At 46.7% G+C, this 20,365-nt stretch overlaps 1 protein-coding gene across 2 annotated transcripts in view; it reads left to right on the top strand.

The window, feature by feature from the left end:
- The first annotated feature begins 1,567 nt into the window (after nucleotides 1-1,567).
- The window catches only part of LOC105469050 (FAM20A golgi associated secretory pathway pseudokinase), a 62,197-nt gene continuing 43,399 nt past the window's right edge, over nucleotides 1,568-20,365 (top strand). For both annotated transcript variants that reach the window (XM_011719620.3, XM_011719619.3), the window contains exon 1: nucleotides 1,568-2,676. In XM_011719620.3, the coding sequence (XP_011717922.2) occupies nucleotides 2,297-2,676 (380 nt within the window). In that variant the 5' untranslated portion in view covers nucleotides 1,568-2,296. The remainder of the gene's footprint in view (nucleotides 2,677-20,365) is intronic.

Here is a 20,365-nt window from a genome sequence, read left to right as displayed (position 1 = left end):
TCACAATGTTGTGCCCCTGAAAGTAGGTTCCTTCCTGCTATCTTCCTTTTCCATCCTTTTCTATTTTTGTCCTAGCGATGAGCAGTCTCTAACCTAGCCTAGTATACTACAGAAACTAGTAAGTAATCATAATGATAGCAAACACATGTTTCACATTTATTTAGGATGAGTTAGGGGCTCTTCTAAGCAATTTATACACAGTCAAGTGCCACATAACATTTTAGTCAATGCAATGATGGTCCTATAAGATTACAATACTGTATTTTTACTGTATGTTTCCTATGTTTAGATACACAAGTACCCACCACTGTGCTCCAACTCCCTACAGCATTCAGTAGTCATATGCTGTACAGGTTTGTACCTAGGATCAGTAGGCTATGCCATATAGCCTCAGTGTGTAGTAGGCTGAACCAACTAGGTTTGTGTAACTACACCCTGATGTTCACACGCACAGGAAAATTGCCTAAGGATGCATTTCTCAGACGTGACACATAATTGTACTTCAATTCATTTAAATCTCATAACAACTTTAGGAGGTAGGTTCCATCATTATCTTCATTTACAGATGAGGAGACTGCAAAGTCCCGAAGAAACCTTCCACTGAATCACGGAGAAAAGAACTCTGGTCTGAACCCACAAGTCAAAGTATGTCTGAAGGTTCTTAATTCCAGCAAGGGAAGGGAGGAGGTTAAAGAGTAGAATTAACTTACATGGGAAGATTTGCTGCCTGGGCAAGCAGCTTCTGGTGGATTTCCTGAACATTCAGCAGGGTGGGGCAGCCTCTCCAATCAGACTTACACTTTACTATACTATGGGATCGTTAAATAGAGGAGCCAGGAGTTCAGGACTCCCTCCCTCTTCCTCAAAAGGAAAATTGGGTGTGGGGAGGGTACATTACCTCACAGGATATCAGAGAAAGCCTAAATGTGTCCTCCAGTGATTCATTTGGGTGGACTACTTTCACACCAAGCTAAACTCAAAAGTTCGGAGTGGGGTCATCAGGGCCCCTCCCTCCCTGAGTGCAAGAAACATTTCCTCTTTTTAAAGTACAGGCAGAGTTGGAATCAAACTCCTTCCAAACAGGAAATCAGCAAGATTCTAGGTAAAACTGATGCCTTACTTTTAAAGGTCAAGCTCTTTCCTTCACCAAGAGGTGTTTCCTGAGCACCTACTATGTGCCAGGCATGTGGTATGTAGTTGCAATGAATCTTGATGTGTTCTGTGCCCTGCAGGGGAGCGGAGATGGAAGGGAACACAAAGAAAGAACAGATACCAGCACAGCCACCCCCGCTTCCCCCAACCCCCCACACATACCGATTTGGCAAAGCTTACAGGGGAAAACATGGTTTTAGGGGGCTTGTGGGTTTTTTTTCTAAAAAAAAAAAAAAAAAAAAAAATAGAAATGGTAAAAAGAGGCTTCGGACCCCTCACGTCCCTTAAAGTGACTGGACGGAGACCTGGGCAGGGAAAGTGGGAGGCCCGAGCGAGGGGGAGGGCGCAGGCAGTGGGTGGGTGACAAGGTGCAAGGGCAGCGCCGGCCTCGGGAGTGGGAGTTGGCCGTCAGCTGCGCCAGAGGCAGGTGCCAGCGGAGAGTGGGCGGGGGTGCCGGCGCCAGGCCAGGCTCAGGGAGGCCCCACGCTACCTCTGCCTCTAGGAGTTCAGGCGCGCAGACAAGCTCCCGGAGCCGCTCCTGCTTCGCCAACTCCCCACTTGCGCCACCCGTGCCAGCCAGGGGCACTGGCGTCTCCGCCGCCCGCAGAAGGAGTCGCGGGAGCACTAGCAGCCGCCGCCGAGCGACAGCATCCTCAGGAGAGACGCCCGGGCTCTGCAGCCAGCTGCCTCCGCCCGCCCTCCGCGCTGCTCTTCGTGGTCGCTCCCCCCGCCCCTGCTCCGTCGCCCGTCCGCCCGCGGCGGTAGCCGGCGCCCGCGCCCAGGGGCCCTTCACCTGCTGCGGGCGCCCGGGCGGGCGGGCGCAGGGGAGAAAAGGCGCAAGAAGCGGGCACCCCGGGAACCCCATTCCCTCGGCTCACTCGGCGCGGAGAAGCAACGCCCTCTGACACCGAGAGCCCCGGTGCTCCGTGCACCTGGTCCCCAAGTTCAGGAGCGACACCCCTCCACTGGGACCTAGCCCGCGCAGGGATCATTCCAGTCCCATTGACCCCGGCCCGCCTGCGGGACTCCAGGCGCCTCTTCTGCCCGCACGCCGCGAGCCCTCCCGGGACCCCGGAGACAGCTTGCCTGCCCCCGGCGTCCCCCTCGGCCGGCACGCCCCACCGCTCCGCGCCCCGGCTGGGCCATGCCCGGGCTGCGCCGGGACCGCCTGCTGACTCTGCTGCTGCTGGGCGCGCTGCTCTCCGCCGACCTCTACTTTCACCTCTGGCCCCAAGTGCAGCGCCAGCTGCGGCCCCGGGAGCGCCCGCGGGGGTGCCCGTGCACCGGCCGCGCCGCAGCCGCCTCGGACCCCGGCACTATTGTGCACAACTTTTCCCTAGCCGAGCCCGGGACTGAACCAGCCGGCGGCAGCCGCAGCGGCTCGAGCTCCAAGCTACAGGCCCTCTTCGCCCACCCGCTGTACAATGTCCCGGAGGAGCCGCCTCTCGTGGGAGCCGAGGACTCGCTCCTGGCCAGCCAGGAGGCGCTGCGGTATTACCGGAGGAAGGTGGCCCGCTGGAACAGGTGAGGACCCCGCCCGGGACGCGGGAGAGCGGGCGCTCTGAACGGGGCCTCCCCGCGCCCCCGTCTCCAGTCCCCTGCAGCCCCCGGCCCAAGGCTGCAGCGGCTCCACCCACGGCTCCCGCCTTGGCGCTGGGCTTTGGGTGTGTTCCCCACCCGAACCCCACCAGCTGTTCCAGACCCTCACAGTCCAGTCCTGGAGTCAGATAGTGCGAGGAAAAGTTTCTATGCAGCCGCGCGGCGAAGAAACGCTCTCAGCCCCTCCCCTTGAGCGCCTGGGTCGTCGTTGAGCCCCACTCCTGGTCCATTCCCAATCCCCTCTCTCTGTCCTGATGTGGAGGACAGCCGCCGCTGGACTTTGGGTTTCCAGAATGAGGCCCCAAACAGGGCGTCTCCAGAGCTACTTGGAATTCAGCACTTAACCGTGCTCTTTGGGTAAACCTGGGCGCCTTCCAGAAAGCGTGCTTCTCCCCCAAACCCAGTTATTGCCCTTTCCTTATTCCTCTGCCCAGTTTCAGAGATCAAAAAGGGGTCACCTGGGGCAGGAAGTAAATGGTCAGTTCTCTGCCGCAGCCACCCCATTGTTCACATTTAAAACGCGGCTTTGGCCCCTCCAGCAAGTGTTACAACTTGAAGGCAGTTTTATCTTGTACGATCCGGGTGATTTGGCCTGACTTGGATCTGCGGCTCGATGCTTCCACAGAGGAGATAAAAATCTTCCAGGGAATTTTTAAAACCCAAAGCAAAATACAGAGGAAAAAAAATATCAAATATATTTAGGATAAAATTAAGAAGAATCTTTTTGGAAAAGGATGGGGGTGTTGGGGAAGGCAGCATGCTCATTATTGACATCCCTTGCTAATGGCAGGAAGCCTTCGTATGAGTTAAGGACTCTGTTTTGAAGTCTAAATACCACTCACATTCAGAGTTCACTACCGCACCACACCCATCTCTTTACTTGATACAATAGATTTCAAAGTAAGATGTCATGGGTGGTTTTATAGTCCTTCCAGAGGATGAGCAGACCATAAATCTCTCTTGAAACTCAGAGCTGGGCCGATTTAACTGTTTGCTCATTATTCTGTAATGCTGAGATTGGAGGGAAAAAAAAAAAAAAAACCTTCAGGAAAATTTTGCAAAGGAAGAAGTTGAGTTATTGGCTGAATCACTGTGGTGAATTTCAGTAGTAAGTCTATGGCTCATGGTTTTATGTTAGAAAGAAAGTGATTCTCAATTCCACTGTTAACTGCGTGCAGTAATAAATGGCAGTTTGAGATTGCTTCTCAGACACTGTCATTTTCAATATTATCTTTATTTCATCAATAACATGGAAGTTTGGATTAGTGAACCAGGAAACGTTGCCCTTAGAAAAAGTATCTACATGTCTACTATGGATCTGAGAATGAGAGACTGGACAAAGTCACTTGCTTTTGTAAATGTGATCAGCATTCATTCAGTAACATTTCTGTGGTCTTAAACTTCCCGGTGTTACTTTGGACCCAAAGCAAAGTCCAGGGGAATATTATGGCAGAAAAGCAAAAATCTTTCTCACGAAGCTGTTTTACAATCAGTTTTAAGCTTGATTTCTACATCATTATGTGTCCAAAAAAGACCAAAAAGAAAAGAAAAAAAAAACTTACAAAAACACACATACTTTCTGACCAGAAATCATCTTGGTCATTTAACAGAAGATCAAGTGGGGGCTGGTGACCTTGCTATATTCAGAGATCACAGACTAGGTTTGTGCGGTTGGTCAAATGTGACATTTTCCCAAGTAAGGTTTGTGGGCCATAACAGGCCCGCTGCACTTATAAATGTTAAAACTGGACCTCAGAGGCAGAGAACACTCTCCCTTCACCCAAACTGGATAGTAATTGTTAACATGAAGATATTAATAAGCAGATGTGTTGTTACTTATATCAGGGTTAAAAATGAAACACAAGGCCGGGCACGGTGGCTCACACCTGTAATCCAAACATTTTGGGAGGCAGAGGCAGAGGGAGGATCACTTGAGTCCAGGAGTTCAAGATGAGCTTGGGCAACATAGCAAGATGTCGTCTCAAAAAAAAAAAAAAAAAAAATAGCCAGTGGTGGCACATACCTGTAGTCCTAGTCACTTGAGGGTCTGAGACAGAAGGATTGCTTGAGCCCAGAAGGTTGAGGCTGCAGTGAGCCATGATTGTGCCACTGCACTCCAGCTTCGGTGACAGAGTGAGACCTTGTCTCAGAAAAAAAAAAAAAAAGAAGATTCATTAGCCAGGGTGAATTTGAGCCACACTCAGAGTTCTGTTGTGAGAGGGAGTCACTCATTACCTTAAATAAGAGTGCTCCCCTGCCGAATATGAGGACATAGCATTGCTGATGAAGACAGGGGGCCTGCTATAATGTGCAGGATCAAGGACCCCCCGAGATCCCAGCAACAGACAAATAAATAGAATGGACAGCAGAGGAAGAAAGCTCTCCTTGTTTGTAGCCCTGCCAGTATTTAAAATTTAGTGATTTATAAACATATGTGGGCCAGGCACAGTGGCTCACACCAGTAATCCCAGCACTTTGGGAGGCTGAGATGGGCAGATCACCTGAGGTCAGGCGTTCAAGACCAGCCTGGTCGACATGGTAAAATCCCATCTCTATTAAAAATACAACAATTAGTTGGGCATGGTGGCGGGCACCTGTAATCCCAGCTACTCAGGAGGCTGAGGCAGAAGAATCGCTTGAACCCAGGAGGTGGAAGTTGCAGTGAGCAGAGATCGCGCCACTGTACTCCAGCCTGGGCAACAGAGCGAGACTCCATCTCAAAAAAAAAAAATGTGGATGCCTCCATGCCAATACCTAACATGAAGTGCTATCCAAAATAATTGTACCAGCAAACTGTCTACCATACCAGGAGAGGTACAGAGAATAATATAAGCCAAATCAGTGTTCTTCACCACTTGCCCAGAAGAGACCATCAGTCTGAGTGATTTTTTTTGTAATTTTGACCATCATACTAATATAAGAAATGGTATGAAGTCAGAAAGTGCCTTTCCACAATTCAAGCTCATTACCAGTAACAGGTAGGCTACGGTGTGTCTCCCCACCTCCCTACTCCCCTATGCGTTGCTTTTTAATTTCACACAATGGAAGATGACATTTTTACAGTTTTGAATGTCTTGGGTTTTTCATTAATATTTGTTCACTGGATGTCAACATTTAGACAGTTCAGTTTCAAATGGGAAGACATGTTGATTTTTAAGGTGGGCTGTCTGTGTGCTATCTGGCCCTGAAGCTTTCCGCAAACCTCCTTCACTCACTGTTCTTCCCTCCCTTCCCTTCTTTTCCCCCCAAAAATGTAACTAAGTGTGGCACAATCCAAGTTAAAAGTGTAATTAGGGAAAGTGTTTCTGTCAGGTGGTCAGCTACTGATCACGGCCAGCCAGCCAACGCCAGGCTCCATCAAGCACGATGACACATTTGGCACCTGTCTTGAATAGCGACGAGGAAAGTTCACAGGGAAGGAGGGAAACGAAGTCTTCGCTATTTCAGGCCACACACTAACAAGCCAGAATTGTGCTGCTATTAGTCCTTTGCTTGAATAAGTGATGACGCAGGGCGGGCAGGCTTACGTGGAGCACAGGTGATGGTTCACATTGTTGGCTCTCCTTTGCATTCTCAGACGCTGAGCTTTGGATTTCTTCCCTCACCCACAAGTTGCCCAAGTCAGACAACATCTGTCTTTTGACGTGTCAAACTGATCAGCTTGGCCAGTTTTGCCCACATTATCACTGGCCTTTTGGCCACATATCTTTGGTCAGTTTCTCTGTAACCCTCTGGTTTTGACAGGCAAGGTCAAACAGGGTCAGATCTCCCTAATGTAGAAACTCCAGCAGCTACAACCCAAATATGAGTTTTTGCTTTTCTTTCTTGACATCTTCCTCAGATGTCAGGAAGGTTATATTGTCTTGCAATTACAGATTCAGCATTTCTTAGGGTGTGTGTGTGTGTGTGTGTGTGTGTGTGTGTGTGTGTGGTTTCCCACATCAGAAGCTCCTGTCTTCTTCCCCCCTCCTCCTACCTATTGCTGTCACTGAAAGAAAACCTAGTCCTGGGTCTCTCTTTGAAAATCACCACAAAGAGATTGGGCAGCTTTTCAAAAATGACAGTTGGTCAAAGGGAGTAAGTTGGCTGAAGTTTTTCTGGGGGATGCTTTGAGAAGATCCAGAAGCCAAGGCAGATAGAGAAGGGTGGAGAAGAAGTCAGGAGAGATGAAAAGGAATTCAGCTAGAAATAAGAATTGCCTCGTCTAGGAGCTTGGGGAAGATAAGTTCCTCCCTGCCCCAGCTTCACCCCCCTGCCCATGGCATCTGTGGAAGGAAAAATACAATCTCTTCATTCTTACCCCCATCTTTTTATCTCTGTCCTGCTTATTTTGTGCCTGCCCTAGAACGCTCTGAACCTAGATTTCTTGTGAGCAGGCAGTTCAACCCGCAGGCTAGATGAAAGTCCAGGTTCTTACTCATGGATGGTGGCCATCTGCTTCTCTCCCAGAGTCAACAGGGCCTTGGCCCCTTGTTGGATTCTCCCGCCAAGGATGCTAGGCTAAGACAGGAAGTGGCCTCCTGTGATTTGGAAATGGACCTCAGCCACGGCCCGTGTGTGGTTAGCAGAGGGAGTGGGGAGCCTGACTTCCATTTCCCATTTCTCCCAATTAGAGCCTTGCTGGACTAGTTTTGGAAAAGATATTATTTTAGTGGTTTAGGCACTCCTGCTTCCAAACAGATCAAAATGAAGCCCTTCAGCTAGAACCAGAGACCGTTCCACTGTTCCCAGCAACAATCTTCTTTCACCACAACCAAGTTCTCACCAATCCTGAGAACCCCAGTGGCGAATTTTTTGCATGCAAATGCTCCTACCTGCAACATGCTTGTTATGTGCCAGGCACGTTACATACACTTATTTTAAGCCTCAGAACCTCTGTAGAAATAGGTGCATGTGGTAGATGGAATTCCAAGACAGCCTTCTAAGATTTCCAGCCCTGGCATACACACCTCACCTAGTTGTTCAGCCCACTGCTAATATGGGTACTGCTAACAAGGGATTTTACAGATGTAATTAAGGCCCCATACCAGTTACCCTTGGGATATGGAGATTATCTGGTTAGCGTGACCTAATCCATGAACCATTTAAAGCAGAGTTTTCTTGGGCTGATCAAAGGAGAGGAAGCGAGAGATTCAAAGTAGAATAAGGATTTGATGAGCCATTGCTGATTGAAGATGGAGAGGCCATGTGGCAAGGGATAGCAGCGACCTTTAGGCTAAGATTGGCCCCAGCTGACAGCCAGCAGGGAAACAGAGACTACAGTCCTACAGCCACAAGGAAATGAATTCTGCCACCACCCCAAGAATGAGCTTGGAAGCACATTATTTTCCCCAGAACCTCCAGATGAGAAATCAACCTAGACACCACCTTAAATTCAGCTAAGTCCCTGTGCAAAGGGGACAGCCACACCAAGCTGGAGATCTGACCTACAAAACTGTGAGCTAATTAATGAGTGTTGTTTTAAGTTACTAGGTTTGTGGTACTCTGTTATATAGCAGTAGAAGACAAATACAGTACTGCTATTTACTTCATTTTACAGAGGAAACTGGAAACCAGAAGGTTATATAACCTGCCCAAAGTCAGGCAGCTAGAAAACCACAGGCAGGGTTTATACCCAAAGGGTCTGGCTTCAGAATCCATACGCTTAACCACCAGTTCCACCACCCTATGTCCTTTGATGCCCAGACATCCCAGCTTTTCCTCCTTTGCGAAGGCTTTTCTGAATACCCCTCCCCACTGTGGTCCCTCTCTGACTATATACATCCTCTCCATATATACCATATTATTTTTGATTGTCCACTATGTCCAGCTGTGACTTCATGGAAGCTGTCTGGAGCTTCATGTGAGAAGGAATGGTCACTTGCCCTTGGCATGAAAAGCCCCCAGCTTGCCCTGGTCACTCTTTATAGCTGTTTCAGAGCCAGAGTAAATATCTGTGGAACAAATCATTGGAAACAGATGACACTAGGATTTGGGGGCTGTTAGTCAATGGCCTATTATCTTCTTTGAAAATAGCCTTGAACAAAAACAATTCCAACTGTAAAATCATCCCACTTGTCTACTCCTCCCTGTAGAAGTCTAGAGCAAAACCACCCTGCTGAGACATTCTGAAATTTGGATGTGAAGTGCTCTTCTTATTGCCGTAGCCTAAATAAAATCAATGTCAAAAAAAAAGCCATGAAGGAACGTTGAGAAAGCATCATTTGCCAAGAAAAGAGGGAATTTCTTCAGCTTCCTGTGCTTTCTGAGGAAGAGCAGCCAAGAAGTCTTGCATTAAAGAAAAATGGGAAACACAGAGACCTTGACTTCGCCAAAGCTATCCCTGCTCTGCCTCCTTGGCAGGTGCTGACCTGTATTTTTTGTAATTATTCATTAAGCTAGAGGCTGATGAGAGCCTGCGGATTCTGCTGAAGTAGGCTTGCATATGGCCAAAAGCCAAGTAGGGATAACATTCTAAACAGCTGCAGCTGTAGCAGAACAGAAGTTACTAGGCATAAGTTCTTACCTGTTATTATAGGCAAGCACACACATATGCGCTTAATGAAAACCACAGTACAGAAAAGAGGCTTAGCTCTTTTTGTGCCCTGTCACTTGGCAGAACATCCTATAGTTGAAATGTGAAACCAGGACAGAACTGAGTTTGAAGTGCTGTGGAGATGGCAGCATCCCTGACTTTCAATTCCTGCAGCCTGGCTTTGGAGACCAAGCACTGGGGGCAGCCAGTAGACTCGGGCTTGAGCAAGAGGCAAAGTCAAGTCCCAGGGAAAAGCCTGTTTTATTGAATTCACTAGCAATAAGCCAGATAATAAATTTAAGAGGCCCCAGGGAACACGGCATAGTAGAGGAGTACTGTTCCTAAGAACCCAAGAGCCTGTCATAAAATTCAGCAAAATATGGAAAGTAAAAGAGAAATTTAAGAAGTGTTGGCACAGGGTACATGGACTGAGAAGCTGGATCATGAAAAACAAGGTGGCGTGGAAAGAGATGAGATTTGTTAAAAGCTTGGGAGAGGTTGATGGGATAGGAAAGATGTCCACTGAAGAAAAACAGAGCTGTTCAGCCCTGGCAAGTGAAACGCAGCTCTCAGATTTGCCTTCAATTGTCAACACCTGGGTTGAGCTCCATAGGTTGTAGGTAAATATTTTTGATGATGCCAACCAAAATGGAATATATACGGAGGGACAGACTGTCTCTCCTGGCCAATCCAAGTGTCCTTACAGGGCCTCAGTTTCACCAGTTGAAATGGAATTTTTTATAATTCTGATTGATTTTCTTCAGTGGCTGAATAGTCATAAATCCCATAGGGAAAATATGTCTTTCTGCCTCCACAGCTAGCTCATGCACTTTTTTTAACCCCATTCATAGTTAATTCATAGCTCAGAATTATGCACAACCAGTAGCTGCTTATTTTCACATTCCATGGAGACCTGAGCACTCAGACATAGGAGAAAAGTTAGACTGACCAACCTCAATTCCATAATCAAATCCAGCCCCTTGTTAACCAGTTTCATTGCAGAAGTTTTGTAACTGGGGTCATTGGATCCCACTGAGTCCAGGTGGTGAGGTCCAGTTCTCCCTTAAGCTTCATGCAAAATCTGCATCTATGTTCATTTTCCTAGTGTTACACAACTTTCTCCTTAGTTCAGCTAAAACCGGGCTCTTCTCACACGACCAGGAAAGATTAGGCTCACGGACACATAGAAGGGTGAGGAAAACGGAATTTACTGGGCAAAAAGGAAAAAGGACAGATACCTCTCAGCAGAGCGAGAGTCCTGCTAGCAAGTTTCCCGCCTCACAAATCGAATCCTAGGTCACCACACAGGAACAGGAGACACCACGCTCCTCTCCACTGCAAACGGGGTGAACTTCCCGAGGCTCCACCCCCCATCCTCCCAGTGCGCAGGCGCAGGCCAGTGTGATTCAGAAAAATATCAGCTGGGAAGAGGAGGGCTTCTGCCGGGACCAGCAGTCCGGTTGTTCAACCTTCAGGCAGTTTTAGGCTTGAAGGTGGGGTTTCGCCCAGGACCCTTAGCTGTCTCCTGTCTCTATCACTAGCCAATAAGTTATTATATATTTTAAGTATTCCCCACATTCATAGGCATTCTGCAGTTTCATGTGACAAAAACTCAATTCAAACTCACTGTAGGAAGAAAAGGAAGTGTAGAGACTCAGTCACCAAACCTTAGTAAGGGCAGGAGGAACTGCCCTCACAGCATTAAAAAGAGTTCTCCTGAGAGGAGAAGCCCCGCTGGGCTTCTGGGTCAGGTGGGGACTTGGAGAACTTTTCTGTCTAAAGAATTGTAAATGCACCAATCAGCACTCTGTGTCTAGCTAATCCAGTAGGGGACTTGGAGAACTTTTCTGTCTAGCTAGAGGACTGTAAATGCACCAATCAGCACTCTGTGTCTAGCTAAAGGTTTGGAAACAAACCAATCAGCACTCTGTAAAGTGGACCAATCAGCTCTCGGTAAAATGGACCAATCAGCAGGATGTGGGTGGGGCCAACTAAGGGAATAAAAGCTGGGCACCCACGCCAGCAGGGGCAACTCACTGGAGTCCCTTTCGGGCCTGCGAAGCTGTGTTGTTTGGCTCTTTGCAATAAATCTTGCTTCTGCTCACTCTTTGGGTCCGCACCACCTTTACCATTTGTAACAATGAGCTGTGACATTCACTGCGAAAGTCTGCAGTTCCACTCCTGAAGTCAGACCACGACCCCACTGGGAGGAAGGAACAACTCTGGAGGCACCATCTTTATGAACCGTAACACTCACCACGAAGTTCTGCAGCTTCATTCCTGAAGGCAGTGAGACCACGAACCCATCAGAAGAAACAAACTCCGGACCCACCATTTTTAAGAACTGTAACACTCATGGCAAGGGTCTGTGGCTTCATTCTTGAAGTCGGGGAGACCAAGAACCCACAAATTCCAGACACGCTTGGGGTTGGGTGCAGTGGCTCACGCCTGTAATCCCAACACTTTGGGGGGCCAAGGCAGGCGGATCACGAGGTAAGGAGATCAAGACCATCTTGGCTAACCCAATGAAGCCCCCTCTCTGTGAAAATACAAAAAAACTAGCCAGGTGTAGTGGCAGGCACCTGTAGTCCCAGCTACTCAGGAGGCTGAGGTAGGAGAATGGTGTGAACCCGGCAGACAGAGCTTGCAGTGATCCGAGATTGCGCCATTGCACTCCAGGCTGGGCAACAGAGCAAGACTCCATCTCAAAAAAAAAAAAAAGTCCTTGGACTCTTTGTCTTTGTCCCTACTCTCTCTTACCATAGTTTATCTGCTTATCTTCATCCCTTCCTGTGGCGCAAGTCCCCAAAGCCTTGGAACTAGAGAGAGAAGGTTTCTCCAATTTCCAGAAAGAAAGATCCTGGGCAAAGATGCTCTTTGGCCAGGTCTGGGAATACAGCCAGGCTTCAGAGGGCTACAGTTGGCCCAGATGGAGGCTGATGCCCACCCTCCAAGCAATCACTGATGCCAGGGAGGCGGAGTCATTGGAAACACGTGGCTCAGAGTAGGGAAGAGCAGTTCCCCCAAACCAAGCTGGAAATGCGGACTGACAGGGTGGTGGAGGGACTGTAGTGACTAACATGATACCAGAAAGTTTCACAACTTGTGTCTGTTACAGTCACTGACTCCTATGGCTGCTGCTCTAAGGTTTTAATAGGACTTTTAAAAAGCAAATTCAATCATAAATTCACATGTGCAGACTTTTTATACCAACTATTAAAATCTTCCCAAGGAAATAGGAATCTTTTATTTGGGCACTCTTTTAAAGCGGCTTTAGTCTTTTTGTGAGAGCGTAAAAAAGAAATTGATGGGGACCCAGCGCCTTCACGGGTTCATGTCTCTTTCTCCTGAAAAAAGATCTCAACTGGTAGTGAAAATACCTGTGTGTAAGTCATGAGAAAAGCGTTTTCTTCCCCAGGCCTCAGTTCCTGCTTTTGAAAGGAAGAGGGGGAGTCTGTGGCCCCTGAGGCCCCCTTGCAACTCTGTTTCCCAAGCTTTGCACATCTTCCGAATTTCCTCTTCAAAGTCTACCCTAATGAAATATCAGACAATTTTCCAAGTGTGCTTCATGAACTTCTGGGAGGTGCTTCACAGTTTCTGCAGATAATTGATTAAATTTTCACTTTGCAAAAATACACTTTAAGGTAATTTTTATATAATTTAAGAAAACCTACATCCAATTGTGTTATGCGTCATTATGATCCTGCCTCCAGTAACTGTGCTGACAGATGGCTTCTCCTCTCATCTCTGTTTAATTGAGGAGTATCCTGAGATTGCAAAGTGAGCTGTTAAAAGCTGTTTCCTGCTGCAACTACTTACAGATGTTTATCAGAATTTTCAATACTCTGCTACCACAATAATATATAGAAATAGATTAGGTGCTAAAATAAGAATATTCCTGTCTCCATGGCGTGAACCCGGGAGGTGGAGCTTGCAGTGAGCCGAGGTCACACTACTGCACTCCAACCTGGGTGACAGAGCAAGACTCTGTCTCAAAAAAATAAATAAATAAAATATAAAAAGATTATTCCTGTCTCCCCTTACATCCAATTTTGAATACTTGCATTAGTAATCCTATTATCCTTCTTGTTCTCATTGATTAATTTTTAAATAATTTTATATATTTGACCACATAAGTTAGATTTATATCACACACTCTGTCTGTTTTATACTTTGGGGGTTCTGTATAATATTTCTTTTGAAAAGAAGCTGCCACTTCTAGAAGTTTTTTTTAAACCACTGATTTGCAATATTTGAAAATAGAGTACACTTTCTTCCTGTCTCCAAAATTGATGTGCCCAAACCCAAGCCTCCTGCTCCCCTTGCCCCTAACTCCAAACTATTATCACTAGTAAGAACATGGTATTGGTCTTTGATAATTCCTTTCCATGACTTTGACAATGCTTCTACCACTTGAACCTAAGAGAGTATCTTTTAGGCACTGTGTACTGTTAGCTTTTGCTGTATAACAAACCATCACAATACTTAGTGACTTAAAACAAGAACCACTTATTTAACCCCTGATTCTGCAGTGAATGAGATCACACCACTGCATTCCAGCCTGGATGACGGAATGAGATTCTTTCTCAAAAGGAAAAAAAAGAAAGTTGGAAGTCAAGTTTTGAACCATCAGATCTCTTAGCATTGCCTGAGCAAGGTCTGAAAGGGAATTTGGTGATTATATTTGTTTGGGCTGCTGTAACAAATTGTCACTGTTTAAGCCACTGTGGGTGGCCTAAAACAACAGAAATGTAGTATTTACAGTTCTAGAGGATAGAAATCTGAAATGAAGGTGCCAGAAGAGCAGCACACCATCCAGACTTGAGAGGAGAATCTGTTCTTTGCCTCTTCCAACCTCCAGTGGCTGCTAGCTTTCATTGGCTTCTGGATGCATCACTCCCATCTCCGCCTCCATGATCATGTTGCCTCCTCCTCTTCTGTCTTTGTCTGTCTGTGTCTTCTCCTCTTTTATGTGGGTCTTTTTCCTATAAGAACACTTGCCACTGGCTATCAGGTCCACCTAAATGATCCAAGATGATCTCAGCTCAAGATCCTTAATTTAGTGAAATCTGCACTCTTTTTCCAAATAAAGTCACATTCACAGGTTCCAGGGATTATCTTTTGGGGGGCCATTCAGCCCACTTGAATCATATTCCATGACAAATACAAAGGCTATGCAATTACCATTTTATTTTCACTCTTGTAAAAAAAAATTGATCTTTTAGATAAAAGATTACCTAGTAGATTATCTATACCTATATCTATATCCAAGAGTTAACCTTTTAGATAAATCACAAAATAATTCTGATATATCACAATATAAAATAGTTAGGAAAGGGTGTCCAAGGAAAAAGAAGGATACACAAGACCAGTGGGGCCAAGAGTGAGGAACTTCTCAGAACACTTGCCACGAGAACCTTCCTACCACAGCGCCAGCTCTGCTTGGTGGTGAGGAGCCACCAACCATGTCTATAAGGTAAAAAGTAGCCAGTGACCCAAGAAGGGCACAGTAATTCCTGGTAGTGACTAGGCAGAGAAATACTTTCCTTGTCCTTCTCACCTCACCTCCTCCAAGAGAGGACACTGTGTGGTGTCAGGGCTAGCACTTTCCATCACATCCATAGGGGAATTACCCAGTGATGGCTCTTAGTGAGTCCTTCCGCTAGCACTGTGCCCCACTGCAAATTCCAAAATCATGTCCCAGGAACCACCCCACCCATTCGCGGTCATGGTGATCAAGCCTGCTTTCTTGTCTCATCTCAGAAGAGAATTTAAATTGCAGAGGCTCCAGAAGAAAGGGCAGCAGGCATGTTCGATGGGCAGCCCTCCATGAACCTGGATTTTTTTTTAGCAGGGCTTTTCATTGACATCGAGTGGCAGTGCATTTAGGATAAAACTTTCAGAAACACCTCAAGTGCAGGTTTTCAGGGCTGTCATTCAGTACAGAGAAACAGACTTGCCAATTAACTGAACTTGGAGGTAGGAACAAAAGACTCCTTCTGAGATCGTGGAGTCAAACAGGATAGGCAAGTGAACTCAAAGCCGCTGACCTCTGTCTACAGGAAAGCCACAGGTCTAAGGGCCAGCCTAGATTCCCCTCACACATACCTTTGAATCTGCTGTGACAGGTGAGCCAGCGGGTAATCAATACCTCAAAGCCACATGCCATGGAATGTGGCTGCAAAATGTTTGGCTGGAAAATATTCCAAGAGACTGTAACCAAATGCCTACCTTAGGTATTAAAAAACATCAATAAAGCAATCATTGAATGCTTAACTTAATCAGCATAACTTACCAGTGGCCTCTCTGGGTTTAACTCATTGCAAAATGTACACCCCAGATAACTGAATGAGACGACATCCTATTCTGTTATTAGCTATCAAATCATTAAAAGGCAAGGGAAGTCAGCCAAATATGATGAGCTAGGATTTATAGCAGTTGCTCTGCAGCAGCTCTTTTTGGCAGTTGTGAAGACAGTGGTCTGTTAAGGCTGCTTGCAGTTTATGATATTAAAGCCATTTTATTTGCATATAAGAAAATGCTTCTTCCTCACTCTCCTGGCAGGAGATGCTATGCCCAACTCATCCAAAAGCATTATTTACTCATTAAGGTACAAATTAACAAGCTGATGAACCAGAATGCTCAGGCCCTACTGAAGATGTGAAGATGATCAGCAGGCTTCTTCTTGTCCTTTGGGTCTACTTTCAAAACTGCCCACTCAGAGAGAAATTTCCTGTCCTGCTGACCCACAGGGGTCCCAGATGTTGTCCTTACCAAGCCCTGTTTTATTTTCAGCTGCGCTCTTAACGCCACTTAATGCCTTTTTGTGTATTGATTTGCTTAGTGTATAGCCTCATTAGATCTTAAGCTTTTTGTTTCTTGGTTTTTGTTTTTTTGAGATGGAGTCTCTCTCTGCCTCCCGGTCTGGAGTGCAGTGGCACGATCTTGGCTCACTGCAACCTCCACCTCCTGGATTCAAGCGATTCTCCTGCCTCAGCCTCCCAAGTAGCTGGGATGCGCCACCATGCCCGGCTAATTTTTCTATTTTTAGTAGAGGCAGGGTTTCACCATGTTGGTCACGCTAGTCTCAAACTCCTGGCCTCAAGTGATCCACCCGCCTCATCCTCCCAAAGTGCTGAGAATACAGGCGTGAGCCACCACGCCCGGCCAGATCTTAAACTCTTCAAGGGTTGGATTGGTTTGAGTGGTGGCTCTATTTTACATTCCTTAGGATGGCCCTTGAGGTAGGCCAAATAATGGCTCCCCAAATGATATTCATGTTCTAATCCCCAGAACCTGTGACTATCATCTTTTTTTTTTCTAAAATGGAGTCTCACTCTGTCGCCCAGGCTGGTGTGTAGTGGCACGATCTCCACCTCCTGGTTCACACCATTCTCCTGCCTCAGCCTCTCAAGTAGCTGGGACTATAGGTGCCTGCCACCACGCCCGGCTAATTTTTTGTATTTTTTAGTAGAGATGGGGTTTCACCATGTTAGCCAGGATGGTCTCGATCTCCTGACCTCATGATCCACCTGCCTTGGCCTCCCAAAGTGCTGGAATTACAGGTGTGAGCCACCGCACCCGGCCGACTATCATCTTATATGGTTAAAAAACAGGTCTTTACAGATATAATTAAGACTCTTGAGATGAGGAGATCATTCTGACTTACCCAGTGACTCCTAAGTTCCATGTCAAGTGTCCTTATACAAGGAAGGCAGAAGGAGATTAGACACAGAAGAGGAGGCGGCAATGTGACCACGAAGGCCGAGAGTTGAGTGAGGTGGTCACAGGCTGAGGAACACCAATAGCCACCAGAAGGCAGAAGCAGCAAAGAAGGCGCTTTCCCCTAGAGTCCCCAGAAGGAGCACAGTCCTATTGATACCTTGGTTCCAAACTCTCAGACTCCAGAACTGAGATAATAAATTTTTTGTTATTTAAGCCACTAAGTTTGTGGTAATTTGTTAGGGCCCCAACAGAAAACTAATAGAAAGATGGAGGCTTCTTTGTGTCTTCATCATTGTAACCCAGGTATCTAAAATGCTGTTTGTATATGGTAGGCACTCAATAAATGTTTGGTAAATGAATGGCTAAGAGAAACTTGGCAGTCAGGCAACTCTGGGTTTAAATCCTGGCTCTAACCCCAGCACTTTGGGAGGCTGAGGTGGGCGGATCACGAGGTCAGGAGTTCAAGACCAGCCTGGCCAACATGGTGAAACTCTGTCTCTCCTAAAAGTTTTAAAAAATCAGCTGGGCCTCGTGGTGTGTGCCTGTAATCCCAGCTACTCAGGAGGCTGAGGTAGGAGAATTGCTTGAACCGGGACCCGGGAGACGGAGGTTGCAGTGAGCCTAGGTCATGCCACTACACTCCATCCAGCCTGGGCTACAGAGTGAGACTCTGTCTCAAAAAAAAAAAAAAAAGAAAGAAAGAAAATATCCTGGCTTTTCCACATAAGTGCTATTAGGGCCAAGGCTCATTTCCTCCAAGCCTCAGTTTCCTGGTCTATAAAGTGGGATGTAATGTGGACCCCAAGAGGTGGCTGGGAAGATGGAGTCAGGTCACGTACAGAATGCACTAAGCAGGGTGCCTGGTTCCCTACAGCACTGATCATCAAGCAGATAAAGGACCACTGCTAGTTGATTATGCTTTAATATTCCTCCTTACAGCTTATCTGATACTCATCAATACGCAGCCTTATCCATTTATGTTTGATGTTTGGGTTGATGAGAAGGAAGGAATGGCTTTTGTGGCCTCCCGTTGCCAGGGAAAGGCACCAGTGCTTCCAGCCCAGCCATCGCCCTCGCTTGACTTAGCTGTCTCTCATGCTTCTAGAGAGACAAAACACACACATCGATCTCTCCTCCGTCACTTCGACTTCAATTCCCTAATGCTTGCAAATGGGAAGAAAACACAGAACACAACCAATCTACTTATTTTGGAAACTCTGCCCCCCTTCCCCTCCTACATACACACCCTTCTCAGTGCAAACTGCTGAACCCATGTTTCTCAATGACTTTCCTTGAAATGACAGGAATTCTGCTGATTCTAGGAACAACTCTTTTTCTTTTACTAAAGCATTTACTAAACTAGTTAAACAGGCTAATCTCTGCTCCCTGGAGACCTTCCCTTCAAACCGTGCCTCTGGTGACTCGGTGAGACTTCGATGGCAGGTGACACTTGTGCAGCACTTATTCTATGTTAAGCACGGTGCTGACCACTTCACACACCACACATTTAGTCCCTGCAACAACTCCGTAAGTAGGTACAGTCCTTATCCTCATTCTCAGATGAAGAAAGTAGCTCAGACAGGGTAGGTTACACAAGAAACTGGGCTTTGGCTGGGCACGGTGGCTCATGCCTGTAATCCCAGCACTTTGGGAGGCCAAGGCAGGCAGATCGCGAGGTCAGGAGATCGAGACTATCCTGGCCAGCATGGTGAAACCCCGTCTCTACTTAAAATACAAAAATTAGCCAGGCATGGTGGTGCGCGCCTGTAGTCCCAGCTACTCAGGAGGCTGAGGCAGGAGAATCACTTAAATCCGGGGGGCGGAGGCTGCTGTGAGCCGAGATCACGCCACTGAACTCCAGCCTGGGCAACAGAGTGAGACTCTGTCTCAAAAAGAGAAAGAAAGGAAGAAACTGCATTTCAGAGATACCTTTTCAACTCCAGAGCTGAAACTCAACACTGAGTTTAACTTTATTTCATGCCTGAGCCTCGGTCCTGGAAACAAATTTGAGATGAGATTTGTGTCCGGGAGGCTTAGCGGGCAGTGTTATCACAGTACACCCCTTTGCATCAGGGCCCAGCGATTATGGAGGCCGAATTACTCCCAGTCCCCTGCTCTGGGAGTGTACGTTGCTTTGCCTTTCTGGAGGGCAAGTTGGCAATAAGCATCAGACGTTTTAAAAATTATCCTACTCATCCATCCTTATGCACCATTTTTTAAAATTTTTATAATAAAGTTTTTTGGTTTTCCTAATCAGGGGGATAAAATAATTATCCTAATCAGGGGGATAAAATCATATTCGGATGTCATACTCGGGTCCCATTGCAACGCTGCCTCGTACTAGCAGTGCCACCTTGGAGGTGTCATTTGTGCTGCCTATATCTGGTTCCCATATGTTTACAACGGCGGTGATAATAATAATACTGACCTTATAAGGAGTTTCTATGGGGGTTAAATGAGTTAAAAGGGCACAGTGCTTAAAACTGCCTGGCCCCGTGTGAGTGCCACGTTAAGAGGTAGTTAGCTATTTTCCTCATTCACACTGCAGGCCCATTTTGGGACACTGGTTCCTCTCGAGTCTGATTTTTGCTCACCAGGGCAGAAGTCCACGTGGTTTCCACCCTGGGACAATCCATGATATGCCCCTTCTCATTCAAGTCCCCTCCAGTTCAGGGCCACTCCAGCTCAGAAGCCCCAAGCCCCTCTCTGGGCAGGTTTTACTCAAGTGCTGAGCCAGGGCTGTGGGTCTATGAGGTCAGGATGAGGTTAAGGACCCATTTAGCTGGAGTGGAAACAAGGGGTCCATTGCAACATAGCATAAAACCAGCTCCCAGAAGAGGAAGCAATTGTATTTTAACGGGAAGGGAATGAGTTTGTGTCGGGAAACCAGCCCATTTCGCAAAAATCTCAGCAAAATCTTGGTACAGTCATTGCTTTCTCAACAGCAAACAGTTAATTAGGTTCTGTGTCTCTCCCCACCCACCACCAGCATGATCTTTAACAAGGCTCCAAGGAAATTCAAATTAAATTATTGACAAAGCATTCGTTTCTTTTCTCTGCAGCCAATGTGAAGAGCAGAAAAAGCTCAGGTCACAACCCTGGCTTTTAGTCCTCCTTTCCACTTATTATGTTGTTACTTCCACTTTGTGGACCTTAGTTTCTTTAAGAGCTTGAGGAGAGGAGAATAAGATAATAAATGGAAAGAACCTAAAATGCCTTTATAATGAGATTTATGCAAATGCAGATTATTAATAGTATTAAATCAAACGACACATCCTATGCTCGATAAGTACCAAGAGGCTGTGGCAGAGGCATTTACTGTTCACCAAAGTCCACTTGTTCTCCCGTGTGTTCCAGCCCCCAGCAGTTAGATGG

This window comes from Macaca nemestrina, chromosome 17 (genome assembly GCF_043159975.1).
Source record: "Macaca nemestrina isolate mMacNem1 chromosome 17, mMacNem.hap1, whole genome shotgun sequence".
In the NCBI taxonomy this organism is placed as follows: domain Eukaryota; kingdom Metazoa; phylum Chordata; class Mammalia; order Primates; family Cercopithecidae; genus Macaca; species Macaca nemestrina.
Note: the sequence above shows the minus strand (reverse complement) of the source record. Positions and strands in the feature narration are given on the sequence as shown.